The sequence below is a fragment of the Cetorhinus maximus genome, chromosome 4 (assembly GCF_964194155.1).
Source record: "Cetorhinus maximus chromosome 4, sCetMax3.hap1.1, whole genome shotgun sequence".
In the NCBI taxonomy this organism is placed as follows: Eukaryota; Metazoa; Chordata; class Chondrichthyes; order Lamniformes; family Cetorhinidae; genus Cetorhinus; species Cetorhinus maximus.
In genome coordinates this window covers 23,359,795-23,381,389 of record NC_135882.1, presented here as the reverse complement: position 1 = coordinate 23,381,389, position 21,595 = coordinate 23,359,795, and the positions used below count along the sequence as shown (strand labels likewise).

Here is a 21,595-nt window from a genome sequence, read left to right as displayed (position 1 = left end):
AAACTGTCAAATTTAGTTCAAAGACAGCATAAAATATGCATTGTTTTTCATGATTATCCTTTTCTGGTACATTGCATATTGCCATCTGTTATTTGCTTGAGCAAGACGGATCTGTAGGAAGGTAAAGGAAACGGGAGGTATCTGAAGGTTAGCATTAAGTAGCTATCATGAATCAAAACATTTTTCTTTTTAACAAAGTCTCTTGGATTTGTTTTTGTTAAATTTGGAAGAGATTTGTCATTGTGTACAGTTAGGTGAGATAAGGAAGCTTAATATCATGCCAAAATTAAACTTGTATGGAATTTAGGGCAAAATTCAGGTGGAGTTGGGATAGGTCAGAAACCTGGCCTGTAATAAATAATTTCAGATCCCTTTAACTTTGAAGTTGGATCATACTTGGAAGTTGCCCAGTTGTTGGCCTTATTTGACTACCCTGCTTTTTTAAAAAATTTGTTTGTGATGTGGGCTTTGCTGCAAGGCCAGGATTTATTGACCATCACTAATTGCTCTTCAAAAGTTGGTGGTGAGCCACCTTCTCAAACTGCTGCAGTCTATGTGTTGTAGGTACACCCACAGTGCTATTATGGAATTCCACAATTTTATCCTAGCAGTAATAAAGGAGCGGTGATATATTTCCAAGTCAGGATGGTGTGTGACTTGGATGGAACTTGCAGATGTTGGTTTTCCCATGTAACTTGTCCTTATTCTTCTAGGTGGTAGAGGTCGTAGGTTTGGAAGGTATTGTTGAAGGATCCTTGACGAGTTGCTACAGTGCATCTTGTCGATGGTATAAAGGCAGCTATGGTGTTGCAGGAGGGAGTGAATGCTTGTTTAAGGTGGTGGATGGGGTGTCAAATCAAGTGGACTGCTTTGTTTTGGATGTGTCAAGCTTGAGTGTTGGGGCTGCACTCATACAGGCAAGTGAGAGTATTCCATCACACTCCTGAGTTTGCCTTGTAGGTGGTGGACAGGCTTTGGGGAGGCAAGACATCAGTTACTCGTCACAAAATCCCCAGCCTTTGACTTACTCTTGTAACTACAGTGTTTGTAGCTAGTCCAGTTAAATTTCTGGTCAATTGTAACTTCTAGAATGTTGATGGTGGAGGATTCAGCATTAAGTAATGCTGCTTTGCTCAATGGGCAGGTTGCAATCATCAGCCCCATGCTAATTATTCATGTGTGAACCGTTCCTTGCTTACTCCAGAGCACTGAAGTCAGTGGAGCACCTCTGCTATTACCCTTGGTTATAATTGGTTAAGACAGACAAGTGATGAATCGAGCCTTGGACTTTTCTGGTCTCCATGTTTCTGCTACTTGCCACATAAATTTGTTGACCCTTAAGGGAGGTTCCTTGCTTTTCATTTAAGCATAATCATTAGTATTTGTAACTTTTTTTTTTTCATTTTTAGAACCTTCTTTTGTTGACAAAATTAGCATTTGGCAGAGATGGAACTCAGCATTTAGCACTGCAAGCTATAGGTTGCCTGACCCAACTGTCCACGTATTTACAAAGTAGACTGAACTTCCACAGGGATCCCAGCTTCTTTTCTGCAAAACAAGGTACGTGAACCACTTATTGGCCCCAATTTGTTCGCAGGGAGGCAGAGAGGGAGTGGGAAGGAGATGGAGTGGCAGGGGAACACGGAAGAAAGAATTGTCAGGAAATTCTACCAAATTTTACTTATAGGATCTAATTTAAGTTTCTGAACTCCGTTTGCCCTATCGAGAATCTGGCTGGCTATTGGGTAGGAAGACTTGTGGCAACCAAGGTGCTGAGAAGAGGGGTGGGGTAGATTGAGGCACCCACTATCCCATTCCCCCCTCTTACTTGAAAGGTTGGTTGGGGTCAGAGCGATCTTGTGGGTGGGATGGATGGTGTAAGTGCAATAGTTGAGGTATCATGGGGTCCAATTGCAGGTAGGTTAACAAGTTTCCTTGACTGGGCCAGGGGAAACATTCTTGCTACTCCAGGCCTATAAACAGTGCTGAAAACACCAGGTGCTCCCTCTCCTGGGGTACCCACACAGATGTCATCACCGAAGAGAGGCAGGCAGTCAGGCCAAATGATCCATGTGTCTGTATTTTATTCTACTCAAAGGACTATAAACAAATGAACTAATAATCAAATTAACTAATTAACAGCCTCTTAAAGGGACACTGTAACAAAAAGACAAAACTTTAAAAGAAACTTAGCAAATGCAATTGAAATGTCATTTCTGGGGCTGATGATACACTCTGGCCCTTGCGACACCCACCAATCATGCAAGGCCCCTCAAGCATACCAGTAGATGCCAAGTGCTTCCTACCCAGGGTTACCCCGTACAGATGTAGCCACGAAGAATGACTCGTGTCTCTATACTCTTGAATAAACAATAAACCGATAAAATAAACTAATTAACAGGGGTGACAGCTCCTTAAAGGGGCAATATGTCTTTGTGTACATGAAAACCCAATTAATGTTCACCACCTGCATTCAATTAAACTCAATTCATTGACACTTAACAGATTCCCTCCTTTCTCTTTAAGTAAAAAATGGAATTAATATGTGCAGCCAAAATTTCAGAACAAATCAAATCAAATCAAAAAAGCTCCACAGGCTGCACAAAACATTACATTGCAAGATATTTCTCCTAGGATCCTTAACAATTTCTTCGTGCCAAGCATTTCTTTTGTAAAATAATCAAACTGCTAATGACTTGTATCCACCCATTTAATTTTAATGATTTCCATTCTCTCCATTTGTTTCAAGCCAGCAAGGCTAAGCCATAAACTTTTCCAACTCACTTTTCATGTAGTGTACATTATCTTGCAATGAGCGATTTTCTACATAACTTTCTACATACTATCTTCAATATGCCCCTTGTACAGTATCTCACTTAGAGTATTTGACAAATAGAATCCCACATCCACTACCTCCACATAAGCCAGTGTTTCAGCAGCTAAAGTACTTTTAGCAACCCTTTTTATTTTGTTAGCTTCACAAGCCAAAGGAAAACTCTCATTTTCATCCATAAGAAATATTATGAAACCAACTGCGCCCAAATACCCATCAGGACGATTAGCACGTGAAACATCGCTGAAAATGACTCACTTCATGTTCGTTGGTTCACCTAAGAATGGAAACTTAAGTTTTAATTTTAATTTTTTATATTTGCCCTTAAAACATTAACTTTAAGATGTTTCGTCTCTATTACTTAACTCCAATCCATCAAGACTAGCATCTGGTCTCATCTGAGTGCACAATCAGTTCAACCCAATTCAACTGTTTTAATCTGGAATCTAGTTGGTGAAGGAAATACTGGAGCCAACCTTTACTTGGCCTTACATTCATTTACAGAATCAAACTTTACAAGCATACACCTCCTAACTCGGGCTTTACAATTGCTCAGTCTCTTACTTAGTTATAACATCACCTTGTGATGACTAAGCACATTTAATAGGATGGCAGTCACATTTTCTAAATAGGATTGTGGATTTAAAAAGTTATTCTAGACCTACTCTGCTTAATATCTAAACAAATATATTTAACAGCTGCACAGACCTGACTCTTAGTGTTAATATTAATAACACATTTCTCAAATTCTACAGTACCGCTCCACAAGAAACCATCAGCATAATGAAGATGCCTGAAAGTTGCCCTTGATACCAATAGCCCGTTGTGGGATCTGCTTTAAGGTTTTCAGAAAAACAAATCTCACTGAAAAATACCACACCCTGGAAGCATCATTCAAGCCATAGACACATTCCATAGTTTCCCTTCTGCATCTGCTGCCTCTTTGGGTGGCTTCAGAAACACTTCTCTCTGAAAAGTATCGCCCTACAGAAATGAGGCTTTTATGTTGATTGATCAACACTCCCAATGAATGTGTGACCAAAAGAGTATAAAGGATTTTCGAGATTACTTTTCCAGCAATGGGAGAATGCATTCTAACACCTGTATCACCCAGCTCTTCAAAACCCCTAGCAACTAGCCTAGCTTTAGCCTTAAGTCCCACCTGCAAGGATACTTTCAGTACAAATCTAGATGGTTCCCCCTTATTGGGTACTTCAGGATAGACTCCAAACTCTTTCCAACTAGCAAATTCCCCTTGTTTTGCTCTTATTAGTTTATCCTCAAGTTTACTGACAAACAGCAGAACCTCATGGCGATGAGGCCTTCTGCTCCTGTTGCAAGATTTAGTCTGTGGCCTTTATTTCATTGTGTAAACTACTCAAAGCTATGGCCTCTACTTTCACTTGCACATTCTGTCATTGAAACTACTACTGAGATCTCCCTCTCGCACTGTTGGAGGTTCTTTCTCAGTATGCTTCCTATGGTATAAAGCCAAAAACTGCACGTAGTATTCTAACTGTGGGTTTACTGAGGTATAATTGAATTCTTCATCGCAACGCAATTTTACATTCGCACCTTGTGCCAGAAACCCAGTATCCTATTAACTTTTGTAAAGGCCTTATCCACTTTAGGTGTTACTTTTAAAGTCTTGCAAATCTAAATCCTCAAATTCATCTGTCCTTAAGCATCAAGCAGCTTTCCTCCAGTAACTTTATTTCAACAATATACCACTTTACATTTGCTCATTGAATTCCATGAGCCATATTTTTTGTCCATTCCACCATTTACATTCGAAATAGGAGCAGAAGTAGGCCATTTGGCCCGTCGAGCTTGCTCCGCCATTCAATAAGATCATGGCTGATCTGTTTGTATTTCGAGTTCTACATTCCCATCTACCCCTGATAACCTTTGATTCCCTTGCCTAACAAGAATCTATCTACCGCGCCTTAAAAATATTCAGCGGCCCCACTTCTACCACCTTCTGAGGCAGAGAATTCCAAAGTTGCACATCCCTCAGAGACAAAAATTATCCTCATCTCTGTCCTATAAGGGTGACCCCTAATTTTAAAACTGTGCCCCCTAGTCCTGGACTCAACCACAAAAGGAAATATCCTTTCCTTATAAAGGAAACCTATCCTTATAAAACAACCCGCTCATTCCAAGTATCTTGCTAGTAAACTTCCTCTGAACTGCCTCCAACGCATTTACATCCTTCCTTAAAAAAGGAGACCAAAACCGTGTGCAGTATTAGAGAAGCAGTCTCACCAATTCCCTGTATAACTGAAGCACAACATCCTTTTATGTTCAATTCCTCTTGTAATAAAGGATATAGCATTCCATTAGCCGCCTTGATTACATGCTGCACCTGAATACTAACTTTTTGTACTCGTGCACAAGAACACTTGGATCCTTCTGCACCTTGGGATTCTGCAGTCATTCTCCTTTTAAGTAATACTCTACTTTTTTATTCTCCCTGCCAAAGTGAACAACTTCACATTTTCCCACACTTTGCTCCATTTGCCAGATTTTTGCCCATTCGCTCAACTTATCTGTATCCATCTGCAAACTCCCTATGTCTTCTTCCCAACATACTTTCCTACCTATCTTTGTGTTGTCTGCAAATTTAGCTGCCGTGCCTTCACTCCCCTCATCTAAGTCATTGATGTAAATTGTAAAAAGTTGAGCCCAGCACAGACCCCTGCGGTACTCCACTCATCGCTTCCTGCTAATCAAGCAAAGACCCATTTATGCATACTCTGTTTTCTGCCAGCCAGCCAACCTTCTATTCAGGATAATATGTTACCCCCTACACCATGAGCTTTTATTTTCCACAGTAACCTTTGATGTGGCACCTTATCCAACGCTTTCTGGAAATCCAAGTACAGTACGTCCTAGGGTTCCCCTTTATCCACCGCACATGTTATTCCTTCAAAGAGCTCTAATAAATTGGTTGAATATGATTTCCCTTTCACAAAACCAACTGACTCTTCCCGATTACCTTGAGTTTCTCTAAGTGCCCAGTTATAACCTCCTTAATGATCGATTCTAACACCTTCCCCACGACAGATGTCAAGCTAACTGGCCTAAGGTTTCCTGTTTTCTGCCTCCCTCCCTTCTTGAATAAAGGGGTTATATTTGCTACTTTCCAGCCTGATGGAATCTTTCCAGAATCTAGGGAATGTTGAAAAATTTTTAAAGTCCTAGGATGAAGTCCTCAGGCCCTAGAGACTTGTCAGTCCACAGCTCCATCAGTTTGCTCACTACTGCTTCCCTAGTGTTTGTAATTTCACCAAATTCTTCTTTCCCTTCCACCTCCCGATTTACAGCTATTACTGGGATGTTTTTTGAATCCCCTATGGTGAAAGCAGAAGCAAAATATTTGTTCATTCCACCTGCCATTTCCTTATTATCTACTATTAACTCCCTATTCTCACTCTCTAGAGGACCACCAGATATGTTACCTACCTTTTTCCTGTTTACATACCTGTAGAAACTCTTGGCTATCCGTTTTACATTTCTAGCTATCTTCCTCTCATACTCTTAATTTCTTTCTCCTGATTAATCTTTTAGTCATTTTCTGTCGTTCTTTATATTCTGAACAATCATCTGACCTGCCACTCATCTTTGCGCAGTTATATGCTTTTTCCTGAAGCTTGATACTTTTCCTAACTACTTTAGTTAACCCGGGATGGTGAGTCCTCCCTTTAGAATTTTTCTTTATAGTAGGAATATACTTATCCTGAGTATCCTGAAATACCCCCTTAAATGCTTGCCACTGCTTCTCTATTGATTTATCCCCTAGCCTAGTATCCTGGTTGACTTCAGCTAGCTCAGCTTTTATGCCCACATAGTTGCCCTTATTTAAGTTTAAAGTACTGGTCTTAGACCCAACCTTCTCTCTTTCAAACTGTATGTAAATTCAATCATATTGTGGTTGTTGCTACCTAGGGATGCCTTTATTTTGAGGTCAGTAATTAATCCTGTCACATTACACAATACCAAGCCTATTATAACCTGCTCCCTGATTGGTTCCAGAAAGTGCTGCTCTAAGAAACTATCTCGGAAGCATTCTATGAACTCGTCATCCAGGCTACTACTGCCAATTTGATTTTTTCAGTTTATGTGTTGATTAAAGTCACGCACAATTATTTGCGTCCCTTTATCACAAGCACCCAATATTTCTCCTTGTGTACTTTGTCCTACATTGTGGTTACTTTTAGGGGCCTATAGACCACTATAGTCCCACTAGTGACTTCTTTCCCTTACTATTCCTCATCTCCACCCAAACCAACTCTACATCCTGATCTTCTGAACCAAGGCCATCTCTAACTATTGCACAAATGCCATCCTTAATCAATAGTGCTACCCCTCCACCTTTATCTAGCTTTCTATTCTTCTTGAAGGTCATATACTCAATATTCAGGACCCAATCCTTGTCATCTTGCAGCCAGGTCTCCGTAATGGCTACCTGATCATATTTACTTGAATCTTTGACCATACCACAACTTTCCACTTTTATCCCTTGCCCCCGCTATTTCATTTAAAAACCTCTCTGCTTCCCTAGTTATGTGATTTGCAATAACACTGGTCCCAGCCTGGTTCAGGTGTAGATCACCTCAATGGTTATAGCCACCCCCCCACCACCGGCTTTCCCCAGTACTGGTGCCAGTGCTCGACAAAATGGAACCCACTTCTTCCACACTAGCCTTTCAGCCATATATTCATCTCTAATTTAAAGCACCCTATACCAATTTGCAAGCGGCTCAGGTAATAATCCAGAGATTATAACCTTCTGATGTTCTGATTTTCTATTTAGTGCCTAGCTCCTCATACTCTCTACGCAGAACCTCTTTCCTGGTTCTACCTATGTCATTGGTACCTACATGGACCACAACACCAGGGCCCTCCCCCTCCCACTGCAAATTCCTCTCCAGCCCTGAGCAGATGTCCCAAACCCTGGCACCGGGCAGGCAACACAGCCACCTAAACTCTTGTTCTTTGCTACAGAGAACATTGTCACTCGCCCTCACTATACTGTGCCCTTCCACCACCACTTTCCTTTTTGCTCCCCCCACTTGAAAGGCTTCCTGTACCAGAGTGCCATGGTCAGTTTGTTCATCCATCCTGCAGCCCCTGCTCTCTTCAAGCAAGCAGAGAGCGTCTCAAACCTAATGGACAATTGCAGAGGCTCACACTCCTGCACTCTTGCCCTCTGGGTCCCCTTGCCTGTCTCTCACTCGCAGTCACACCTTCCTGTCCCTGACCACTGACCAAATCAGAAGTCCCTATCCCAAGTGGTATGACTGCCTCCTGGTGTAAAGCAGACAGCTAACTTTCCCCCTCCCTGAGGTGTCGCAGAGTCTGCAGCAAATCTGCAGCTCAGCCTCCAGCTCAATGCCTCTGAGCCGAATTTCCATAAGCCACAAACATTTACTGCAGATGTCTTTGCCGTGGATCACAATGTTATCCAGGAGCTCTCACATGCTGCAGCCTTGACCTGTCCTGCCATCCTTAATGTGTTGTAGATAATGACTTAATTATATTAGTCACTTATTTATGTTGCTTTTTTATTTATTTTATTAACTTTACCACCAATTTGTGTATTATTTTAAACCTCAGGGATAGAATAGAATTTACCCTCTTACCAGATACTCACCAAATAACTAGCTCCTTTCCCTGTACTAGAGCAAGAACCAATTCCTACAGGGTGAAAAAGATAGAAAAAGAAAACAAACACCTTCTCCAGCCCCCTCCTTCACCTCACTCCTCCATTCACCAAACTCCGTCTACACTCAGTTTCATCAGCTGCACTCATTTCATTAGTAACTCATTGCAGTTTCCTTTGGTTCTCAATTATTTACCATACAAGTTTGGACAGCACTTCTCCAGCCTTAACTAATTTGTCTAATATTTTACTTAATATTTTTCAATTTGCTTTTAACCAATTCGGGGTTTGCCTTCCTACCCCAATATGCTTTTCTTCTGTAAATATTGAAATACTTGTTAAGCATCTTTGCCAATTTCCTCAAGTGACTCACTATCTCTCCTCTTGAGAATCCCATATTACATTTGACCATTCTTTTTTATTGATATATTTGTAGAGTACTTTGTTGACATATTTTGAGATTCTTTTCCACTTTTTCTTTGTTTTTTAAAATCAATTTCAATTTTCTTCTCTCATTTTTAATCATTTTCACCATTTCTTTATGGCGGATATGCAACCTTCAATTGAAATTGTTTTAACTTGATTTATTTATCCACAGTAATCTTAAATTTTAGCTGGTGACCTTTTTTGATGTAATGCTTATTATGAGACTTTGCAAACTCTTTCTTAGAATTAGATCAGCAGTAAGATATGTTTGTGTGCCAACTTTTTCCATCTTAACCTAGAACAGATTTGATGGGCCACCTGGTCTTCATCTGTCTATCTTTCTTATGTTCTGTTTTTGCACAGTTACCTCACCCTCGTGTTTCTAAATTCTGGCCTATTCCAATTAATGTCCTTATTTTTGTACTCCTTTTTTTCTCAATTTAAAACTATAACTTATCATATTATGCGCACTTCCCAAAGCACTCACTCTCAATTAATTCATCTATCTCTCCTATTCCATTGCTCTTGACTAGTTTTAACAACGCCTGCCTCCTTTGTAGGCATACAGACATATTGCTTATTTCCTTAAATGCCTTCCCTGCCCCAACCAATGACTGAATAATTAAAATCTCCTAGCATGATAATCTTATTATTCCTACTTATCTTTATTTCTCCCCAGTATTAAGAGGTTTCAAGTGCAGCCCGCAAAACAAAACAGCCTACATTTTAACTCTGATCTTCTGACAGATTACTTTAAGATCGGGACCTTGAAAGATCTAGCGCGTACTTGAAGGACATTTGAATTTGCCTGATGTGTCTAAATCCTTGCAACCAATTCATTGACTTTCAACTGGATAACGGACCCTGGTTTAGGCAAGGCTGATGGTAGAGAAATTTGGCATTGAAAGGTATTGTGTGGGACAACAGGTAGGGCAAGTAAGTGCAAAACTGATTGTCTATCAGAAGAAATAACTAGGAGTAATAATTTTAAGTTGGGGTTCTGCAGGATTGCAAATAGACATCTCAGAACATTCAACATTTAAGTAATCCCTGAATTGAGAAAGGATTTGTTCTCGATTGACCCCTGATACAAACAATTTTTTTTAAAAAGCACGTGCATTTACACCAGTTCAAGCCTGTAACCCCTACACTAAGTTAGCATTTAATAAGAATTAGAAATTGATTTTTTTTTTAAATAATTTTTGTTTCTCTCTCTCATGGGTCTTCAGACTTAGTTTCCCAGAACTCTTCTGTGGCTTATTCCCAGGAAACAAGGGGAACAAACATTTCCCAAAATCCTTCTCCTAGAAGTACTAGCCCTAGACCATCTGTGATTGGACGAACTGTTCAGCGTCCCAGAGGGGATGGCCAAGATGGTGATGCAGCATCATCAAGGTAAATGAAATGTGGCTTGGGGATCATACTACCTATGACCACTTCTGTATCCTGGCGATTATTTCTATTTCAGTAGCTAACAAATGTAACTTGGTTCTGTTAATGTACAATGTCTATTTGCGTACTTGCACATTTTTCAGGTTTATGTTTATTTAGACTTCATTTTAATTGAATCACTCTTAATTTCACTTAGAATATTCTGATTGAAGTTTACCAATATGCCAATTTTCTTTGAAAATAAAAGCTTCTGAGAATTGTAAACATTTACCCTTTTTTGAACATGGGAATAAAGATAAGCCCAGCAACTACAGTTTAACTTCGGTGGTGGGGAAACTTCTAGAAGCAATAATTCTGGACAAAATTAATAGTCACATGGGCAGATGTGGATTAATTAAGGAATGCCAGCATGGATTTCTTAAGGGAAAATTGTGTTTAACTAACTTGCTCGAGTTGTTTTGAAGAGGTGGCACAGAGGTTTGATGAGGACAATGCTGTTCATTTGGTATACAGGGACTTTCAAAAAGCATTTGATATGGTGCTGCACAACAGACTTGAGCAAAGTTATATAGCTCATGGAATAAAAGGGACAATAGCAACATGGATACGAAATTGACTGAGTGACAGGAAACAGTCATGCTTAACAGATGTTTTTCATGCTGAAGAACTCATGGAGTTCCCCAGGGATCAGTGTTGCTGATATATATTAATGACCTAGACCTTGGTGTACAGGGCACAATTTCAAAGTTTGCGGATGATACAAAATTTGGAAGCATTATGAACTGTATGGAAGATAATAAAGAATTTCAAAAGGAGATAGACAAATTGGTGTAATGGATGGACAGGTGGCAGGTGAAGTTCAATGTGCAGAAATGTGAAATGATTCATTTTGGTAGCAAGAACATGGAGAGACAATATAAAGAGGGTGCAGGAGCAGAGGGACTTTGGTGTATATGTGCGTAAGTCATTGAAGGTGGCATGACAACTTGAGAGAGTGGTTAATAAAACATAACAGTATCCTGGACTTTAATAAGGAACATAGAGTGCAAGAACAAGGAGGTTATGTTGAGTTTGCCTAAGACACTAGTTTGGCCTCAGTTGGAGTATCGCACCCAGTTCTTGGTGCTGCACTTTAAGAAGGATGTGAAGGCATTGGAGAGAGTGCAGAAAAGATTCACAAGAATGGCTCCAGGGATTGGGAACTTCAGTTATGAAGATAGATTGGAGACATTGGGACTGTTTTCTTTGGAGCAAAGAAGGCTGAGAAGAAATTTGATGGAGATATTCAAAATTATGGGGCCTGGACAGAGTAGATAGGGAGAAACTGTCTCCACAAGTGAAAGGATCAAGAGCAAGAGAGCACAGATTTAAAGTAATTAACAAAAGAAGAAAAAGCGATATGAGAAAAGCGTTTTCACGCAGCGAGTGGTTAGGGTCTGGAATGCACTGCCTGAGTGTGTGGTGGAGGCAAGTTCAATTGAAGCATTCAAAAGAGCATTAGACTGTTGTCTGAAAGGAGAATATGTAGGGTTATGGGAGAATGGCAATAAGTAAATTGCTCATTCGGAGAGTCGGATCAGACACAATAGAGAATACAGAGCTCTGAAGAAGAGTCATACGGACTCGAAACGTTAACTCTGTCTTTCTCTCCACAGATGCTGTCAGACCTGCTAAGTTTTTCCAGAATTCTTTTTTTGTTCCATTTTTTCTCTTGGGTGTGGAATTATGTGCTGCATATATCCATTATTTTTTTTCTTCTTTCTTTTATCTTCCCTGTTTGGAAGAGTGTCAAGATTGAGTTTACCCATTGCTAAGTTTGAGGTTTGCTTTTGTTAATGAGCCATGTTCTTCACTGAGGTAAATCCTATGCTGTTCCTTTATGAAAATTAAAGTTTGGCATTTTGTAGTATTCAAACAATAAGGCAATTTTTTATCACTCATTTCCTGCGATGACAAAGGAATGATGGAAAGGCTGTCCATATTCTACGAAGTGCGAGGGAAATTCATTACAGAAAGTTTTGCAATCTTGAGTCAATCTCAATTGATTTATGAGCTTGTAGGAATAGAAAAACTTCTTTAAATGCTTGAGTGAGCATTAGAAAAGTAGAATCGTTCAACTCACCAGTTTGCTCTGCAATCCAGATCTAAGTGACAGCTTAGCTAAATTGGTAGATGGCTGTAGATTGAAGCTGTATGCCAGGACGTGAACCCTGAAACAAGGTTGACACAGCAGTGCAGGACTGAAAGAGTGAATTGATCTATAAATTGTGAGATGAATGTTTATCTCCAGTTTTTCTTTTTTTTAAAAAAAAGGAAAATGAGATGCTAAGTTAAGTATTAACAGAGATTGAGTGTGAATCTAGAGAGACTTACTTGTGCTGCGGTAATCCCATCTGCAGTTTTGTCACCTAATTGTAAGGTATATTTTTGTCCCAGACAGGAAAGAGTGCGCAACACATCTGAATTGGGAAATCAGGAATTTAAATTATGTGGAAAGGTTAAGAAAGATGGATTTTATTTTTGAAAAGGAAGAGGCTATGTGATGATCTAATTAAATTTTCAAGATTATAAAATGAATCTATGAAATTGATCCAGGCAAATTCTCACTCTGGGATTAAATGCCAGAGTATGCTAATCTAAAGATTGGAAAGTTAGGGGTGAGAAGGGAAATTGGGAGAAATTTTTTTTGCCCAAAGGTGTGCGACGTTGTTATGGAGATTATTCGTTGCCCATGGTTAAGAAAGGAAGTGGGCCAGACAAACTGTAATTCAAGCCAAATTATGCCATTATTCTACCTTTTATCCAGAATTCTGTTGGTTGCTACCTGTCAGTGTTTGCTAGTACAACCCACATTGGGGATTGGACAATGCAATGATCTTTCAGCTCTCTAAAGTAGCCTAGACTGAGTGGATGAAATTTTCCTGAATGTGGACACAGACCCGCAATACTAAGCTCACTCTAATTGGCAGTCCCTATCCATCTAACAGGCCACAGTTTGGCTGGTGTCGATGTAGACAAATGTTACCTAATTGATCCAGGGGAGGGAACTTTGTAAAGAAGGAAGGAAAGACCTACATTTATATACATCATTCACAAGCTCAGGGCTTCTTGAAGAACTTTACAACCAATGAAGTACTTTCGAAGTATAGTCACTTGTGATTTAGGAAACGTGGCAGCTAATTTGCACACACCAATGTTCCACAAGCAGCAATGTGATGATCACCAGGTTTTTGTGATGTTGATGGAGAGGTAAATATTTACTTGAACAGTGGGGAGAACTTGCCTGTTCTTTTAAATAGTGCCACTGAATCTTTTCTGTCCACTTGAGAGTGCAGACTGAGTCTCAATTTAGCATCTCTTCCAAAAGACAGGACTTGTGACAGTGCGGCACTCACTTCAGTACAGGGCTGAGAATCGGACAAGATTGTGCTCTCAATTCCCTGGAGTGGGACTTGAACCCACAACCATCTGAGCCACAGCTGACACCTCCACTTGCCTAGAATTTCTTGACTAGGCACTTGGTTCATGAAAATGTTCTTTCATGAATGTTCATCACCTTGGCAAGTATAAAAATTCACTAAGTAAACTTTTCCCTTGCAAGCCTGCTCTAATGAACAGCCTGCTTCAAAATCCATGGCCATAGTGGTAGGTCTACTCCAAGGGCATCTCTGAGATGGAACAATACCAAGGTTACCACTTGGCATCTCATCATTTCCAATTATGGTATTAGCCTATCAACTTCAAAGGCATAGCACCTTAAAATTATATTTGGCATGTTCTTAATACTTATAATTTATCTGTGACATTTGTGATTAAAGGGGTTCGAAAACATATGGATATGGTCCTTAAATGGGTTTCCTCTTTACTGTTTGATAGATCCTTCTAGATGTATGCTAATTCTTTTTTATTCCTTCACAAGCTGGGCTACTGTTCTTATGTCTGGGAAATAAAGGGGTGAAAGTTCAAAAATAAGATTTAAAAAAGATTTTTCTGAAGTAGCAAGCTGAGATATTGTCCCTATGGTCATATGAACTGAATGTGATAGGTATTAAAGCTGAAAATCAGACAAAAAATGTTTCTATGAAGTAATTTATTTGCAGTATATCTTGTATCCAAAAAATTTCATTCAACAATTCATTTCATTACCTTTTTTCACACACTTATTTTAATTCACAATTTTAATCCCACAAATACATAAATCCACACAATTAAACTCAAAGATTTTGACAAAAAATATTTATTTTTACAATGAATTTACTTTAATTTAGTTTGTTTGACTTGACTCTAGTTTAATTAACAAATTATTTTACAAATTTTACTATATGATTTTGATTCATATCCTCTACCACCTCAGTGTCACACTCGAAGTTCTTAGGATGAAAATCTACATCTACATTTACTTCTTCAATGCTTGTCAATACTCTGAATATTTCATCATCAGTATCAAAGGCATTATCTCTATATCATTCTACATTTTTAGTGTTGCTGTCTGTATTTCCAGTGTTTGTTGAAACATTAAATGTTTCATCATAGACCACATTAAGAAGTCTGCCCTCCTTGAGCCAAAATGAATTCAGTTGTTATATTTTTTGATGTTTTCCAAGAAGTGTTTTGATTTTGTTGTTGTTCCCATAAGGAGAACATTCACTGGGTCAGGTGGCTCACTTAACAGTGGCAATCTGCCATTTGGGCAACACTTTGAAGGTGGCTCTTTTCTCCACTTTTTTTCACCACAATATTCACATACCTCTGATCTACCACTTATATCATATTCTGGGTCTGACTCATAATTATATGATGAGGATCATGGATGAAAGCTTCCTTAAAGAGTCTTGATCACTTACTTACAGTACTGGTTGTTCTTGCATCCTGTTGCTCTCTCAACATCTTGCTTTAGCCTTTTCACCTTCCCTTTCTCTCATTGCTGCCTATTGCTTTCTGCCAACTTTTTGCCCTGTCCTCTTCATCTTCACTGGCTCTGTGTGCCATCTGTTGCTTGCCTTTACCAAGTAATAACATGTAGTGTCTCAGAACATGACCTACATGTAACAAATAAAATGAGAAAATAAACAAATGAAATATGAAAGAAAGTGTGATGGAATACTTTCCCTTGCCTGGATGAGTGTAGCTCCAACAACACTCGTGAAGCTCAACACCATTCGGGACAAAACAGCCCACATGATCAGCACCCCATCCACCACCTTAAACATTCCCTCCCTGCACCACCAATGCACAGTGGCAGCAGTGTGTACCATCTACAGGATGTGCTGCAGCAACTCACTAAGCCATTCATTCATTTAATTGCCTCATAGATAATTATTCAAGTAAGTGCTGAAACCTATGTTAACTACTTTCTCTTAAGAAAGATATTAAGAGTCAGTGGTGAGGATGAAACTTTCACCAGAAGCCACTCTATTACCAGGTACAGTGGATGTGGTGGTTATGTGGCTAGACAAGTAATCCAGAGGCCTAGACTAATGATCCGGCGACATGAGTTTAAACATGAGTCTAAGCATCACCTCTTCACATTCAATGGTGTTACCTGTGCTGAATCTTCCACCACCAATATCCGGGAGGGTGGGGGTGTGGTGGTGGCCACAAAACCAGAAACTTAACTAGACCAACTACACAAATACTGCAGCTACAAGAGCAGGTCGGAGGCTGGGTATTCTGTGGTGAATAACCCACCTCCTTGCTCCCAAAGCCTTTGCAGCATTGACAAGGCACAAGTCAGGAATGTGATGGAATAAACTCTACTTGTCTGGTTGACGGCAGTTCCAACAATTATCAAGAAACTCGACACTATCCAGGACTTAGAAGCAGGGGGAGAGGGAGGCAAGAACAAAAGAGGAAGAAGGGCTGTGGTAGGACAGAAGGAAGGAAATAGTAAATGATGAAAGGGCTGATTGTATAAAGTAAGAGGAGGTGGTAATGTAACAAAGAAACAAAAGATAGATCAGGAGGTGTTGGAAATGGGAATAGCAAAATCATTACCAGCAGCTGCTGTCTGAAAAAAGGATGCCAGGATTTGAAATTGTTGAACTGGATGTTGAGTCTGAAAGGCCGTAAAGTGCTTAATTGAAAGAAGCAGTGCTTCTTTGGCGCAGGACATGAAGCTGAGGTCAAAGTGGGAGTGGGGCAACTGGGGACTTAGGGCCACCCTTGCAAAGCAGTCACCCAAGCTATGTCTGGTCTCCCCAATGTAGAGAAGGCAGCATCATGAGCAGCAAAATACAGTATATTATACTGAAAATACAAGAGAATTGTTGTTTCACCCGGGAAGTATGTTTGGGCTTTGGATGGTATGAAGGGAGAAGGTTAAAGGATTGCATTTACTGTGCTTTGAATGTGCCGTGGTAAGGTGAGAAAGCATTATGGGTGTTTGAGGAATGGACCAGGATGTCGCAGAGAGAAACGTGCTTTCGGAATGCTAAAAGGGGGTGGGGGGGATGTGTTCGGTGGTGGTATTATGCTGGAGGTGGCAAAAATGACACAGGTGGTTTGTTGACTGTGGAGGCTGGTGAGTTGAAAGGTGAGCACAAGGACATCCATATTATGGTTCTGGGATGGAGGGGAAAGGTTGTGAGTAGAAGTGCAGTAAATGGAACAAGGGCCCTGTCAACCACAGTGGAAGGGAATTCTTGGTTGAGAAAAATGGAAGGCACATTGAAATCATTGGTACGGAAATTAACATTGTCAGAACGGATGTGATGGAGAAGCTGAGAGAATGGAATAGAATCCTTACAGAAATGGCATGAGGGGAAGTGTAGTCAAGGTTGCTGTGGGATTCGGGTTGAGAATGGATTGAACGTATTTATCATGGATACAGCTAGGTAATTCAGCAAATAATTAAGATCAAAATTTTGGAGCAAGCCAAATTGCCATCTGCAAAGCTCTGAAGCATCTGTTTTAAAAGCAAAATTACATAAAATTAAAAGATGGTTTATTAATCTAGGGATTATGTTCATTTTGCTGACATTGGCCTTCCATTCCCCATTCGGAGATTAAGGATCATTTCCATTTGTTTAAAGATCCATCAATGTCTTTTGTTCAGTTGGGAAGAGGTTGCTGGCAACTGCTTTGTGCTGAAAATCTGCAAACTTGTCTATTTAATTTTTTATGATCATGAAATGTATGCTGCTGTTAAATTGCAGAAAAAATCAGAAAACTCTGATTTTTCCTACTTTGCTTTGTATCAGGATAACGGCCCGAGTAATAAATTGTTTGAGAGTAAATGAGGGATGGAATTGGATTTGCCATCATAGCACTTTATTTCTGTGCTACTTAGTCCTTCCCGTCAATCATGATGTCATCGGTACACTTTTAGGTTGTGAACCAACATCCATTTAAAGCATTGAAGAAATTGAATCAAGCCACAAGTTTCAGATATGTGATGTCTCCGGACTCAAAAAAAGCTTTTCTCCTGGCCGTTGTATTGAACCACTTGGCTTGAAAGATTTTTACTTGCTGGTTATGTGTACTGTGTAGTAAAACTACTTTCCGACTAATGTTGATCAGCTGCCATCACAGGAGCAGGGCCATGTTGAAAATTCCTAATTTGGAGAAAATGCCACATTCTTTTTCCTAATAAACACAAAGTGGCAGATTTCAGGTAATGGGCTGTGTTTAATGGTAAATCTAACAAAAACCAACAATGTGATATGCTGCTTAATCCTAATTCACATGATTACTTCTAATTACATTATTGATTTCCAAGAGTAATTAATTACAAAAGCAAAGTAAACCCAATCTTTCTTTCCCTCTTTTATTTCTCTTTCTGCACCTAATTTGACAATGAGTTCACCCCCTTTAATTTATCTTCCTTCTCCTGTGTTTTTCCAATTCTTAAATCTCTTAAGGATCTACTTTTGCTTGCTTTGCTCACTGGAGTCCCAGATGCCTCATTTCCTTGCTTCGTTGTTACCCACATGGACTTTCAGGTACTTTGTGGGCAAAATTATTTGAGTTGAAGGGTGCAAGAATGATTTTAACTAGCAGGAAAAGCCATTAGATGTTTCTTATAGAAAACTAAAACTAGATTTGATTTACTTGCTGGTTAAAATGCTTCAGTTTGGAGAAGTCACTCCAGTTATGCTGTAGTTTTGTTTTGTGATGTAGGCTTTGAGTTGCAGAAACACAAAAAATTATAATACATCTTTTAGCTGGTGACTATTTTTGCTGTTCCCAGAAGACCTTATCTTGGACATTACTCAGATTAGTCCTTTTGATCAAGTTTGCACATGTGGTCACGTGAATTACAGACCCTTGGAGCCAATCCACCTGATGTGTGATGCATCTTGCCACATAAAAATGACTAAGATTTTTGTGCTAGTCAACACTTGCATAATGCCAAGAGCTGGAGTCCAATAAGAGAGATCAAAAAATATAGCCTGATTTATAGCCTGATCTTTTTCTTTCTGCTGAAGAAATGAAAGCGTGAGTTGTTTGTTTTAAAGATTTTGTTTCCCTAAATGCTCTTTCTATTCTAGTGGAAGCAGTTCCCAAGGGTTTCCTAACTCTGGAAGTCCGATGTCTAACCATTCTGTAGTTGACTTGGCCCGCTTGGAGTTGCCTGAGATGGAGAGTGAGGATTCCTTGGAGCTTCAGTTCCAGCAACTTAGTCTCCCACAGTTCTGTGTGGTTGTCCTAGAACATGCAGTGCCAATGCTCAGAACAGGTAACCAGCCTTGTGGAAACACTTTTTTTAGTAACATTTTAAGTTTTATTCTTTTGTTACGTAACCCAAGTTAAAAGGGTGGGACACATGTTCACATTTTGAATGCGGGATTAGGGAGGTAGAGGTCAACTGAGAACTTACCTCAGTATATTGTTTCAAAAAATGTGTATGAAGGACTTGGTATCATAGTGCTGAGCAAGAGAGACAGGAAGTGCATTGGTCAGTGATGTTCACAGATGACATTGAGCTATGTGGGCAGGATGATGGAAACATGACTGAATATCTGGAGAACTGGAGTAAAGCCCTGGAAGACAGGGATATGAAGATCAGCCGACCAAAGATCCAATTTATGGACTATTTGAACCTAGGGAAGAGGATCAGAATGAAAGTGTAAGGATTATTGATCCTGAAGTTAAATTCAGCTGAGAATTGATGACTTTTCCCTGTAAACAATTATAATCTCCTATGGGTCATCTAAATTTGAAAAGCACACTGGTGGAATGGGAGGTAGCCCTCTGAGGTTAAAGTTGAGATGTATTGTTGAGATGGTATAGCAGTTGATTTTTGCATTTGGCCTTGTTACAATGAATTTCAAATGAGATTTGGCACCATTGAATGAGGTCTATATTACACACCGCAGGACTTGGAGAAAGTGAGTAGTTTCAAGTACCTGGGGTCAGAGGTAGCAGAAGATTGAAGTATGGGAATGGAAATTAAGCAACAGATTAGCTTTGGTTGGTGTAATTGGAAGAAGTGCACTGGAGTGCTGTGTGATAGAAAAGTATCACTGAAACTGAAAGGAAGAATCTACAGGACAATTGTGAAACTGGCCTTGTTGTTATGTAGTGCAGAAACCTGCGCAACATCAAGAAAAGAGGATCAGGACTGGATAGTAATGAGATGTGGTTGCTGAGATGGCTGTGTGGAGTAGAGAGAGGACGAAATCAGGACCAGAACATCAGGGGGTCAGTGAGGATTGGGAGCGTCGAAGAAAGTAGCCGAAAAGAGATTGAAACGGCATGGTCATTGCTGAGCAAGAGAGAGAGAGGAAATATGGTGAGGCGAGTTAAGGGGATGGGATTGCCAGGAAGTAGAAGAGGAAGGCCCAAGACCAGATGGATAGACGTGATGGTGAGTTGCTTAAATGCAACCGGATTGGATGAAGAATGGGTGACTAACAGGAAGAGATTTAGAAGAGTGATCAACCTGCGTCGTGGTAACCCCAAGAAAAATGGAAGAAGATGAAAGAAGAGGTTGGTGGAGCAACATTGTTTGATCCTGAAATTAAATTCAGCTGAGAATCAACAACTTTTCCCTGTTGACAATTATAATCTCACGTCAGCCATCTAAATCTGAAAAAGCACACTAGCGGAATGGTAGGCACTCCTCTGAGGTTTGGGTTGAGATATGTTGTTGGGATGACATATTAGTTGATTTTTGCATTTGGCCTTGCTATAATGACCTTGGGATGGCAATTTAGTACTGCTGAATGGGATCTCTATTACATACCGCATGACTTACATTTGTGACCTAGATGGCACAAAAAAATTAAATTGCATAAGTGATGCCAATGACTTGGTATTTTATAATGGAAAGCCAGGACTGCTTAAAAGGAGAATGAGATCCATAATTAGATTTTTTTTCCCTGTGATTCATTATGATAATGGATCTATTACTGTCTTTTATACTGTCTTTTATCCATTACTTTTATTTGATAATTGATATTGTGGTGTTGCGCACAGGTAATCCGGAGTACACTTGTGACCTTTAGCTGTTAATGTGGCCAGTCCCTTCAGGATCATTGTTCACTGTGGGGAACTACACAAAATAGGGCATGGCTGATGTCAATTAAAGGCTAATTTGCCACTAATTCTATCTAGATTAGCATGGCTCAGTTCATAGCACCCTCGCCTTTGAATCAGAGGGTTGTGGGTTCGTGTCCCACTCCCGGAAACCAAGAACTGTGATTGTACTCGATAGAGTTGCAATCTGTGACTGTTGATAACTCGAAAGAATTTTTGATCCTCCTGTTGGAAGGAGCCTAAATTTGAGGAAGTGACCGGTTTTTTTCCCCCTGTTTTTATATACTTTATATTGTTCTTTAAAGGGAAAAAGGAATTCTGTGTTTTCTCCACATGCTGTCATTGAATATTGATGAGCAATGAACTTTATGTAAATGTAAAACAAAAACAGAATTACCTGGAAAAACTCAGCAGGTCTGGCAGCATCAGCGGAGAAGTAAAGAGTTGACGTTTCGAGTCCTCATGACCCTTCAGCAGAGCTGAGTAAAGTTAGGAGAGGGGTGAAATATAAGCTGGTTTAAGGTGGGGGGTGGGGTGGGGGGAGAGAAGTTGGGTGGGGGGTGGGGTGGTAGTAGGGATAAGCAAGCAGTGATAGGAGCAGATAATCGAAAGATGTCATAGACAAAGGAACAAAGACGTGTTAAAGGTGGTGATATTATCGAAGAGAATGTGCTAATTAAGAATGGATGGCAGGACACTCAAGGTACAGCTCTAGTGGGGGTGGGGTGGAAAGACTGACAGGGCATTACAGGTATAGATTTAAAAATAATAGAAATAGGTGGGAAAAGAAAAATCTATAT

At 39.8% G+C, this 21,595-nt stretch overlaps 1 protein-coding gene across 2 annotated transcripts in view; it reads left to right on the top strand.

Annotated features, from left to right (window-relative positions):
* The window catches only part of rttn (rotatin), a 213,179-nt gene that overhangs the window by 30,431 nt on the left and 161,153 nt on the right, over nt 1-21,595 (top strand). For both annotated transcript variants that reach the window (XM_078540041.1, XM_078540040.1), the window contains exons 8-10: nt 1,410-1,560; nt 10,154-10,319; nt 18,806-18,993. In XM_078540041.1, coding sequence (XP_078396167.1) covers nt 1,410-1,560; nt 10,154-10,319; nt 18,806-18,993 — 505 coding nt within the window. The remainder of the gene's footprint in view (nt 1-1,409; nt 1,561-10,153; nt 10,320-18,805; nt 18,994-21,595) is intronic.